The sequence below is a fragment of the Oncorhynchus mykiss genome, unplaced genomic scaffold, assembly GCF_013265735.2.
Source record: "Oncorhynchus mykiss isolate Arlee unplaced genomic scaffold, USDA_OmykA_1.1 un_scaffold_156, whole genome shotgun sequence".
NCBI classification, from domain to species: domain Eukaryota; kingdom Metazoa; phylum Chordata; class Actinopteri; order Salmoniformes; family Salmonidae; genus Oncorhynchus; species Oncorhynchus mykiss.
This window is the reverse complement of record NW_023493666.1, coordinates 854240-866379: the sequence shown is the minus strand read 5'-3', so window position 1 is coordinate 866379 and position 12140 is coordinate 854240. Positions and strand designations below refer to the sequence as shown.

Below are 12140 nucleotides of genomic sequence, written 5' to 3'. Positions count from 1 at the left end.
TCATAATTCTACCTAAACTATAATAATAATAGGTGACTCCATAACACATTAATTACGAATCTTGATATCAGGCAATAGAATCTATGTGTATTTATAGCGAAAACCTGTTCTGTTAAAAAATTGTATATATTGGCCATTATAAACTGGGTGTTTTGAGCCCTGAATGCTGATTGGCTGAAAGCTATGGTATATCAGAGCGTAAAACATTTATTTGTCCTCTTCTAATTAAGTTGGTAACCAGTTTATAATAACTGTGCAAGGTGTCATGTGTAAGAACAGCTCTTAGCTGTGGTATATTGTCCATATCCATGAGCATTTAAAGAATGGTCTCATTTCTTCCAATCAGAGTTTAAATGAAGATGATCCACATGATCATCAAAGTTTGGAAGGTCAAGTCCAGAAAATGAAGAATGATATCCTGGGTTTAAACTATCCAGAAGATAGTGAAGTGAAGGATCCCCTGCCTCAGATCGAGCTGAAGGCTGTGACAAGGAGAAAAGTTAAGGTGAGAGACTAGACTGAGGAGAGAAAGGGAAATCTGGGGTCTTACCTGTCCACACTTTAAACCTGTCCAATATGCCATATAACATGTTGTTGGGAGGTTGGAAGGTAAATTGTCCTTACAACAGACTTCCATCTCTTAATAATCAATCACCAATTGTTTACTGTAGCTCTTCTCAACGGCCTGTATAGCAACGGCAACATACAGTATGTCATTGACTGTATTGTCTTTTTAGACCAAGAGGAGGACCAGTGCCAACAGGTCCACAGTTGAACAGAGCACTGATAGTGATGCGGCTGAGAGAGATTTTGTTGATAATCAGAATGGTGAAGATGAGGAAAAGGTGAAGAAGGATCCCCTGCCTCAGATGCAGCAGGATGCCGTGAAGAGAAATAAAGTCAAGGTAAGGGAATAGATTGAGCAGAGATGTGGATATTTGTGATATCTTTCATATCTATAACCTGCCCCTACAGCATGTTGTTCTATTGCCCATGCAATACCCTTTTATCTCCTAATAGTAAATCTAGGGCTGACCCCATTTGGTCTACAGTTTGGTCGATAGGCTGTTGGTTGACTGGGATTTCTTAAGTCGAGCAGCCGCAAAAGTTTGTTTTCTTCATGGTGCACATGGCACCTGTCTGATTCGCACCTGTCTGATTCGCGCCTGTCTCAGTTGACTAATCCATTGCCGAGGCCACAGGGATTGCACAGTCCATCACGCTAAGACGTGATACTGACATTGTATATGGTTATATCATGTAAAAATAATGGTGCAACACTAATAAATAAAATATTATTTTATAACAAATGCGCTTTCTCCTGCATTAGATACGGTCGCTGTCCATGGTTCTGAAACATAATCAGTGCTCCGTAGAATTGCAGCCCTTTCCTATGTTGCTATGTGCATAATAGCAAAGTTAACCAGCATATTTGGGATTGAGAACAATGCTGCAGAGGCAGCAGCAGTAGCAGAGATGGGGAAACAGCCCTTTCCTTAGCCTAATTGTCTAAGAAAATTGAGGAGAGAGGAAAACCCAACTAAATTAGGTCTATAATCAAAAGCCTAATTGTTAAATGTGCCTGGCTTTGTAAATCATCCATATACACTGCTCAAATAAAGGGAACACTTAAACAACACAATGTAACTCCAAGTCAATCACACTTCTGTGAAATCAAACTGTCCACTTAGGAAGCAACACTGATTGATAATACATTTCACATGCTGTTGTGCAAATGGAATAGACAACAGGTGGAAATTATAGGCAATTAGCAAGAAACCCCCAATAAAGGAGTGGTTCTGCAGGTGGGGACCACAGACCACTTCTCAGTTCCTATGCTTCCTGGCTGATGTTTTGGTCACTTTTGAATGCTGGCGGTGCTTTCACTCTAGTGGTAGCATGAGACGGAGTCTACAACCCACACAAGTGGCTCAGGTAGTGCAGCTCATCCAGGATGGCACATCAATGCGAGCTGTGGCAAGAAGGTTTGCTGTGTCTGTCAGCGTAGTGTCCAGAGCATGGAGGCGCTACCAGGAGACAGGCCAGTACATCAGGAGACGTGGAGGAGGCCATAGGAGGGCAACAACCCAGCAGCAGGACCGCTACCTCCGCCTTTGTGCAAGGAGTAGTAGGAGGTGCACTGCCAGAGCACTGCAAAATGACCACCAGCAGGCCACAAATGTGCATGTGTCTGCTCAAACGGTCAGAAACAGACTCCATGAGGGTGGTATGAGGGCCCGACGTCCACAGGTGGGGGTTGTGCTTACAGCCCAACACCGTGCAGGACGTTTTTCATTTGCCAGAGAACACCAAGATTGGCGAATTCGCCCTGTGCTCTTCACAGATGAAAGCAGGTTCACACTGAGCACATGTGACAGATGTGACAGTCTGGAGACGCCGTGGAGAACGTTCTGCTGCCTGCAACATCCTCCAGCATGACCGGTTTGGCGGAGGGTCAGTTATGGTGTGGGGTGGCATTTCTTTGGGGGGCCGCACAGCCCTCCATGTGCTCGCCAGAGGTAGCCTGACTGCCATTAGGTACCGAGATGAGATCTTCAGACCCCTTGTGAGACCATATGCTGGTGTGGTTGGCCCTGGGTTCCTCCTAATGCAAAACAATGCTAGACCTCATGTGGCTGGAGTGTGTCAGCAGTTCCTGCAAGAGGAAGGCATTGCTGCTATGGACTGGCCCGCCCGTTCCCCAGACCTGAATCCAATTGAGCACATCTGGGACATCATGTCTCGCTCCATCCACCAACGCCACGTTGCACCACAGACTGTCCAGGAGTTGGCGGATGCTTTAGTCAAGGTCTGGGAGGAGATCCCTCAGGAGACCATCCGCCACCTCATCTGGAGCATGCCCAGGCGTTGTAGGGAGGTCATACAGGCACGTGGAGGCCACACACACTACTGAGCCTCATTTTGACTTGTTTTAAGGACATGACATCAAAGTTGGATCAGCCTGTAGTGTGGTTTTCCACTTTAATTTTGAGTGTGACTCCAAATCCAGACCTCCATGGGTTGATAAATTTGATTTCCATTGATAATTTTTGTGTGATTTTGTTGTCAGCACATTCAACTATGTAAAGAAAAAAAGTATTTAAGAAGAATATTTCATTCATTCAGATCTAGGATGTGTTTTTTGAGTGTTCCCTTTATTTTTTTGAGCAGTGTATATATTACCAGTCGAAAGGGTTTTTCTTTATTTTTACTATTTTCTACATTGTAGAATAATAGTGAAGACATCAACACTATGAAATAACACATATGGAATCATGTAGGTATCAAAAAAGTCTTAAACAAATCAAAATATATTTTACATTTGAGATTCTTCAAAGTAGCCCTTTGCCTTGATGACAGCTTTGCACATGCTTGGCATTCTCTCAACCAGCTTCATGAGGTAGTCACCTGGAATGCATTTCATAAATTAACATGTGTGCCTTGTTAAAAATTAAGTAAAGGAATTTCTTTCCTTCTTAATGCATTTGAGCCAATCAGTTGTGTTGTGACAAGGTAGGGTTGGTATACATAAGATAGCCCTATTTGGTAAAAGACCAAGTCCATATTATGGCAAGAACAGCTCAAATAAGCAAAGAGAAACAGCAGTCCGTCATTACTTTAAGACATGAAGTTCAGTCAATCCGGAAAATGTAAAGAACTCTGAACTTTTCATCAAGTGCAAAAACCATCAAGTCGCAAAAACCATCAAGCACTATGATGAAACTGGCTCTCATGAGGACCGCCACAGGAAAGGAAGACAGAGTTAACTCGGCTGCAGAGGATACGTTCTTTAGAGTTAACTGCACCTCACATTGCTGCCCAAATAAATGCTTCACAGAGTTCAAGTCACAGACACATCTCAACATCAACTGTTCAGAGGAGACTGCGTGAATCAGACCTTCGTGGTCAAATTGCTGCGAAGAAAGCACTACTAAAGGACACCAATAAGAAGAAGAGACTTGCTTGGGCCAAGAAACACAAGCAATGAACATTAGACTGGTGGAAATCTGTCCAAATTCCAACAATGTCTTTGTGAGAGTAGGCGTACAGATGATCTCCGCATGTGTGGTTCCGACCATGAAGCATGGAGGAGGTGTGATAATGTGGGGGCGCTTTGTTGGTGACACTGTCTGTGATTTATTTAGAATTCAAGGCACACTTATCCAGCATGGCTACCATAGTATTCTGCAGTGATACGCCATCCCTTCTGGTTTACGTCTCCAGGCTGTGTAAGGGCTATTTGACCAAGAAGGAGAGTGATGGAGGGCTGCATCAGATGACCTGACTACCACAATCACCCAACCTCAACCCAATTGAGATGTTTTGGGATGAATTGGACCACAGAGTGAAGGAAAAGCAGCCAATAAGTTCTCAGCATATGTGGGAACTCCTTCAAGACTGTTGGAAAAGCATTCCAGGTGAAGCTGGTTGAGAGAATGCCAAGAGTGTGTAAAGCTGCCATCAAGGCAAAGGATGGCTACTTTGAAGAATCTCAAATATAAAATATATTTTGATTTGTTTAACACTTTTTGGTACCTAAATGATTCCATGTGTTATTTCATAGTTTTGATGTCTTCACTACTATTCTACAATGTAGAAAATAGTACAAATAAAGAAAAGCCTTGAATGAGTAGGTGTGTCCAAACTTTTGACTGGTACTGTATACATATATACAGGAGTAAGACAGATATAGCTTATATTGCCTGTTTGAGTATTTGTTTAATAGCCTACTGATACTGTGAGCACCAAGCCTCATGCACCGGCAAAATGTTGAATTAAGCAATTTCACAGATTCGGCTGTTTTTAATATTTGCTATGCTGTAATAATGGCTTTATAATTTTTAGTCGTTAGAACAGACTGGTATTGCTTAACATTTGCTTAACCTTTTGCGCGTAGGGGGCAGTATTTTCATTTTTGGCTAAAAAACGTACCCATTTGAAACGGCCTATTTCTCAGCCCCAGAAACTAGAATATGCATATAATTGTCAGATTAGGATAGAAAACACTCTAAAGTTTCCATAACTGTAAAGAAGTTTCCAGAACTGTAAGGAAGAAACTAAATGGCTGAAATGATATTGCGTCTTCAGCATGGACAGCACAATAAACACTTGCTGTTATGTGGTGCCTTTTCGCTGCAGTAAGGAGGAGAGCGAGACAACGTGCACCTGTCACACAGGCACTCGCTGTCATTTATTTTAATACAGTGTCACCATCGGGCTCTTTCTTGAGTCATTTGTGTGTCTTAATTATTTAATTAAACAGTGTGCTTAAAGCATCAGACTAGCTCAGTGCCTATGTAGATGATTGTATTCAAACACATAGTGTAACGGTTTTCTTTATGAGAAGGAGAGTCGGACCAAAATGCGGCGTGTAGATTACGATCCATGTTTATTGGCTATAGCAACACGAATCTAAATACAAACAGTGCAAAATAATAAACGTAATGAAAACCGAAACAGCCTAAACTGGTGCAAACTGACACTAAGGACACAAAGGACAATCACCCACGACAAACTCAAAGAATATGGCTGCCTAAATATGGTTCCCAATCAGAGACAACGATAAACACCTGCCTCTGATTGAGAACCACTTCAGACAGCCATAGACTTAGCTAGAACACCCCACTAGCTACAATCCCCATACACACCACATACAAAAACCCCATGCCACACCCTGGCCTGACCAAATAAATAAAGATAAACACAAAATACTTTGACCAGGGTGTGACAGAACCCCCCCCCTAAGGTGCGGACTCCCGAACGCACCTCAAAACAATAGGGAGGGTCCGGGTGGGCGTCTGTCCATGGTGGCGGCTCCGGCGCGGGACGTGGACCCCACTCAATCAATGTCTTAGTCCCTTCTCCTCGCGTCCCTGGATAGTCCACCCTCGCCGCCGACCATGGCCTAGTAGTCCTCACCCAGAACCCCACTGGACTGAGGAGCAGATCGGGACTGAGGGGCAGCTCGGGACTGAGGCAGCTCGGAACTGAGGGGAAGCTCAGGAGTGAGAGGAAGCTCAGGAGTGAGAGGAAGCTCAGGAGTGAGAGGAAGCTCAGGCAGGTTGATGAATCTACCAGATCCTGGCTGGCTGGCGGTTTCGGCAGATCCTGTTCGGCTGGCGGTTTCGGCAGATCCTGTTCGACTGGCAGATCTGGAAGAGTCTGGTCGACTGGCAGATCTGGAAGAGTCTGGTCGACTGGCAGATCTGGAAGAGTCTGGTCGACTGGCAGATCTGGGAGAGTCTGGTCGACTGGCAGATCTGGGAGAGTCTGGTCGACTGGCAGATCTGGGAGAGTCTGGTCGACTGGCAGATCTGGGAGAGTCTGGTCGACTGGCAGATCTGGGAGAGTCTGGTCGACTGGCAGATCTGGGAGAGTCTGGTCGACTGGCAGATCTGGGAGAGTCTGGTCGACTGGCAGATCTGGGAGAGTCTGGTCGACTGGCAGATCTGGGAGAGTCTGGTCGACTGGCAGATCTGGGAGAGTCTGGTCGACTGGCAGATCTGGGAGAGTCTGGTCGACTGGCAGATCTGGCTGCTCCATGCTGACTGGCTGCTCCATGATGACTGGCAGCTCTGGCTGCTCCATGCTGACTGGCTGCTCCATGCTGACTGGCTGCTCCATGCTGACTGGCGGCCCTGGCTGCTCCATGCTGACTGGCGGCCCTGGCTGCTCCATGCTGACTGGCGGCCCTGGCTGCTCCATGCTGACTGGCGGCCCTGGCTGCTCCATGCTGACTGGCGGCCCTGGCTGCTCCATGCTGACTGGCGGCCCTGGCTGCTCCATGCTGACTGGCGGCCCTGGCTGCTCCATGCTAACTGGCAGCTCTGGCGGCTCCTTGCAGACTGGCAGCTCTGGCGGCTCCTTGCAGACTGGCAGCTCCTTGCAGACTGGCAGCTCCTTGCAGACTGGCAGCTCTGGCGGCTCCTTGCAGACTGGCAGCTCCTTGCAGACTGGCAGCTCCTTGCAGACTGGCAGCTCCTTGCAGACTGGCAGCTCCTTGCAGACTGGCAGCTCCTTGCAGACTGGCAGCTCTATGCAGACTGGCAGCTCCTTGCAAACTGGCAGCTCTATGCAAACTGGCAGTTCTGAACAGGCGGGAGACTCCGGCAGCGCTGTAGAGAAGGAAGGCTCTAACAGCGCTAAACAGGCGGGAGACTCCGACAGCGCTGGAGAGGAGGAGGGCTCCGACAGCGCTGGACAGGCGAGGCGCACTGTAGGCCTGATGCGTGGTGCTGGCACTGGTGGTACTGGGCCGAGGACACGCACAGGAAGCCTGGTGCGGGGAGCTGCTACCGGAGGGCTGGGGTGTGGAGTGTGGAGGTGGCACAGGATGGGTTAGACCGTGAAGGCGTACTGGAGATCTTGAGAGCGGTGCTGGCACAGGACGTGCAAGGCTAGGGAGGTGCACAGGAGGCCTGGTACGTGAGACTGGCACCATCTTCACCAGCCGACTAACACGCACCTCAGGACGAGTGTGGAGCGCTGACCCAGGTGCCATCAAATCCCCGACACGCTCCGTCGGGCGAATTCCATGTTTAAAACACCAACACAGCAACTCCCTCATTTCTCTCTCCTCCAATTTCCCCATTAACTCCTTCACAGTCTCTGTTTCGCTCACCTCCAACACCGGCTCTGGTTCTGGTCTCCTCCTTGGCTCCTCACGATAAACAGGGAGGTCTGGCTCCTGACTCTGCCACACTCTCCCTGAGCCCCCCCCCAATAATTTTTTGGGGCTGACTATGGGGCCTCCGTCCGCGCCGCCTTGCTTGCTTCGCAAACTCCATTCTCCTATATCCTTCCGCGCACTGCTCCATCGAATCCCAGGCGGGCTCCGGCACTCTCCCTGGGTCGACCGCCCACCTGTCTATCTCCTCCCAAGAAGTATAGTCCATACTGTACTCCACTTTGGGCTGTTCCTGCCTGTTGACATGCTGCTTGGTCCCTTTGTGGTGGGTGATTCTGTAACGGTTTTCTTTATGAGAAGGAGAGTCGGACCAAAATGCGGCGTGTAGATTACGATCCATGTTTATTGACTATAGCAACACGAATCTAAATACAAACAGTGCAAAATAATAAACGTAATGAAAACCGAAACAGCCTAAACTGGTGCAAACTGACACTAAGGACACAAAGGACAATCACCCACGACAAACTCAAAGAATATGGCTGCCTAAATATGGTTCCCAATCAGAGACAACGATAAACACCTGCCTCTGATTGAGAACCACTTCAGACAGCCATAGACTTAGCTAGAACACCCCACTAGCTACAATCCCCATACACACCACATACAAAAACCCCATGCCACACCCTGGCCTGACCAAATAAATAAAGATAAACACAAAATACTTTGACCAGGGTGTGACACATAGGCTGTGTCTGATATGGAAAAATACATTTTAACATTAGAACAGGATGACTCTCGGTCGACGAAGATTTTTTAGGGACAGCCCTACAACCAGTCTTACCCTTGCTCTACTCAAAGGGCTGTATTGGAATGGCTTCATACAGTATCTATGTGTATATCATTGACTGTATTGTATTTTTAGACCAAGAGGACCAAGAGAAACAAAGTGGACCAGATCACTGATACAGATGCAGGTCATAAATTAAACTCTAATCCTTTTGCATGTAAATGTATTTTAGTATAGACATCTATTGAGCAGAGGACTAATAGCAGAGTGCCAATGTTATACTTTCTTGGGCATTTAACTTCACAAAGTACACAAAGTTGGCTAATACATACTTGCCTCAGGAGGTTACATGTTTTCTGACTTCTTTACCTTGGTGAATGCTGCTTTGGACACAGGTCCCTCTACATCTGTGGAATTTTCTGGGATGACAGTTCAGGGGACATCTCACCAGGGACAATCTAATGAAAAGATCCTAAGTGAGTGTGTCTCCAGGGCTTGTCAGACCAGGGCTCTTGACCTCCCGCCAATCGATCCGGATGCTTTCAACCCGATTATCATCCGGTTTCTGGAAAAACTTACTGAGGAGTATGTCCAAACTTCTATTGTAGTATTTGAATGCAATGTCATCTGGATGATTTTATAAATTGTATGTTGTATTGTGTGTTGGTGTGCTTTTTGGTGCTAAAAACATCTAATTATCTCCTATAGGCAATGGAGGCAGTTAAGCATTGGCAGGATGGACCCTGTAAGTCCCTTAACCCTGAAAATGATTCATAGATATATTAATAGATGTTTCAAGAATATTAGATACAAACCTTTTATCTATCTACAGTATCATCCACATTATCACAAACAGTTACATTCAAAAAGCTTTTTAGTAGCCTACTGCTTTTCATGCTTTCCAATGTATGCCACTTTCATGATTCTCATGAACATATGTGAGATTGTTGGTATCTCTTCGAGGAGCTTGGTTTCAGAGCCCGGCTATGAGTAATCCACCTACACTGTTTCGGTCCTACAGGTGATGAGGGCATTGCTTGCAGAGATGTGCCTGGAGATTGTGCGGTTTGTATCTGAGGCCATCCTGGAGGTCATCATCCCTGCAATTTTCCGTTTTGTACGGATATACAGCCATGTGTCTCCAGTATCCGGCAAGTGTCTGACAGAATCAGAGAGATCCTCTAGCACAAACCTGAAGGTTCGCAAGAGAGGCAGCAGCAAATCCTCAAGGTCTTGCACGGCCAAATCAAGCTCCTCACGTAATGGGTATGTTCAGTCATTCCTAAAGAAACCGGTTTCACCTAACTATTCATAACCCATTTTGTGAAAATATGTTTTGTTATCTGTATAACAGTTTACTCTTAATGACCAGTTTAACTGATTACTGAATGATGTATTAATGTCACTACCGTGTCTACTATTGAATATGGAATGCTGTATTGTTTGCTTTGTATTCTCAAAGGTCTCAGACAGTGTTGCCAAATACTCAGGGAGATGGTGAGTCTATATCATCTGAGCCACTCAGGGACTTTTTTGGGATTACTGAGGACAGTCTCCTCACTGGTGTCCAGGATTCCTTCAAAGAGTCGCTGAACAATGTCCTCTGTATCCAAAGAGAGGACCAGGTAGACACTCAAAGTCTATCCCGGGTTATTGTTGGAGAAGTGTCAAAGAAGGTCAATTCCATAATCTCTGTGGCCATCCAAACTCCCATCTCTGGCCGAATGTACCCTGTTATTTTTGCCAGTGGTGGTGTCTCCAGAACCAAGGTTGTTGAGGAGATGGTGTCTGGCGTTTCCAACATACTTCAGATGTATATTAATGGGAAGAGTGTTGAGCAGATTGTTGTTCTCAGAGAGGATGGTGTTGAGGTGGATATGACACATTTAACAGGACAGGTCATGACAGCCCTCAGTGGCACTGTTTTGAACTTCAGCAATAAGGAAGAAAATGACCCCGACAAGAGGGAACTGCTTTGTGTTGTTGGTGACCATATGAAGATGCTTGAAGCTTGTAAAAGTCCTGAGGAGATGCTAAAACAAGGAGAGAGCAACCTCAATATCAAAGGTGCCAAATCTAGTATTCGTCTGTCAACACAAAGTATGGATAGACTACTCACTGAGGAGTTTCAGACCAAGGCCACTGAATCGATCCGGGAGATTGTTAAAATATTCAGGGGTTGTACATCATGTTGTTCTGGCACTATATCATCTAGTCCAACTCCTCGGATAGGTGAGATCAGAGACCTTATGATTGACCCTGAGGCCTCTGAGTTGGTAAGTACCTTTGTTTCAGACATGGACAATCTTACCCAGTCTATCAGGGCATCCTGCTCTCCTGCACAGAGTGAGCAGATCCTTCTTGAAAACCATCAGAGTAAGATCTGGTCTTACACTGTTGGCTGTTACTACGACATGAAAAATACGCTGAAGAGGATTCTTACCTGTCCAGAAAAAGGGTATCTCGCAAGTACATTTGTGGAGAGCACAAAAGATTATTTCACAATGGTTCCAACTTTGTGCCTGGACGTCGGTCATTCCAGTAATGGTGAGGCTGACACATCGGACTCCATTTCTTGTAAACCACTTTTAATAACCCCCTCATCTATGAATGAACAAAAAGGACAAAGTGAGACCCCACAACCTCTCTTGGCTCTCAAAAAGTATTTGCAAGACCAAGTCCTCCTTGACACCACAAAAGCGATTGCCAGCCAGGTTCTTGTCTTGTATAAGACTGAGGTGATGGAGAAGTTCTCATCTTCTGTTGGAGAGTGTGATTCTGAAGAGTCTCTGGAGGCCATTCTATTTGTGGATGGCATCATGTCTGACTTGAATGATTTCAGCAGTTCGTGTTCCCCTCACCATCTGAGTTGTTAGACAGTGAACAATGTCTCTCCCATCTCACTTTTCCACTTGGTCTGCAGGACAGCACCACCAACAGTGAATCTACCCTGAGTCTTCCAGTTATAAATATGAAGAAACTCTCCAGTGTGTCTTTCCAGACAAAGGCTAGAAAGGTAGTGAGCGAAGCTCTGAGATCTGTCAACCCCTTTACAAACAGCTTACTGGGAGACTCTGAAGCATCTAAATTGCTGGACACTTTTGTAACAGATGTGGAGACTATTGTTCAGTCCATGCAGGCACATCACTCTGACAATTTCAGAATTTCAAAAGTGAGCACCCTTCATGCTGCTCGTATTATATATCATAGATTTGGAGAAATGCTGAGGCGTTTTCTCACTTCCTGCCAAGACTCTGTAAAGGTCATCGACGGTGTTACACCAATACATGATGAGACTCTCAAACAGGCTCCTAGTGAAAGTTTAGATTCTCAGGTGACTTGTAACAGGGATTCTCTTGAAATCCAAGCGGACCTTCAAACGTGTACCAAGGAGGTCATTAGTCAGATCCTCACTGTGTATCACTCTGAGGAATCCATGAAGGAATGCTTCTCTAGCCTAAAAGGAGATACAGAAGACCTGTCCAAGCTTTTGGATGCCGTTGTTTCTCAGATTGACGTCCTTGCCGCCTCCAAATCATATCTATCTGTTGATGACTATGCTGTCAATACACAGGACAATTTGCATGGTGAGATCAACAATGATGAGGAGGAGGCATCCTCTAGAAGTCTTAAATCCACAGCCTTTGACAAACTATGTACTGATGAGTTTCAAACTAAAGCCTCACATATGGCTGGTGGGATCCTTCAATCAGGGTTAATTGG

General features: G+C 45.8%; 1 protein-coding gene across 3 annotated transcripts; it reads left to right on the top strand.

Moving 5' to 3' along the window:
• The first annotated feature begins 8824 nt into the window (after nucleotides 1-8824).
• LOC118947149 lies at nucleotides 8825-11407 on the top strand. Of its 3 annotated transcripts, XM_036972405.1 has the most exons (4): nucleotides 8825-9002; nucleotides 9126-9162; nucleotides 9439-9683; nucleotides 9880-11407. In XM_036972405.1, exons 1-4 carry the CDS (start codon nucleotides 8842-8844, stop codon nucleotides 11291-11293), a joined length of 1857 nt encoding a protein of 618 aa, XP_036828300.1. In that variant the 5' UTR covers nucleotides 8825-8841; the 3' UTR covers nucleotides 11294-11407. The 3 variants fall into 3 exon arrangements, with proteins under 3 accessions (XP_036828300.1, XP_036828302.1, XP_036828301.1); XM_036972407.1 differs by having other exon boundaries at nucleotides 9439-10018; XM_036972406.1 differs by lacking the exon at nucleotides 9126-9162 and having other exon boundaries at nucleotides 8951-9002.
• The last annotated feature ends 733 nt before the right edge of the window (nucleotides 11408-12140 follow it).

Excerpts from the sequence above, each read along its gene's own strand:
- LOC118947149 (XM_036972405.1), top strand. The coding sequence starts at position 8,842 with ATGACAGTTCAGGGGACATCTCACCAGGGACAATCTAATGAAAAGATC. Across the intron at positions 9,003-9,125 it reads CTGGAAAAACTTACTGAGGA|GCAATGGAGGCAGTTAAGCA; the intron begins GTATGTCCAAAC and ends TATCTCCTATAG. Across the intron at positions 9,163-9,438 it reads GCATTGGCAGGATGGACCCT|GTGATGAGGGCATTGCTTGC; the intron begins GTAAGTCCCTTA and ends TCGGTCCTACAG.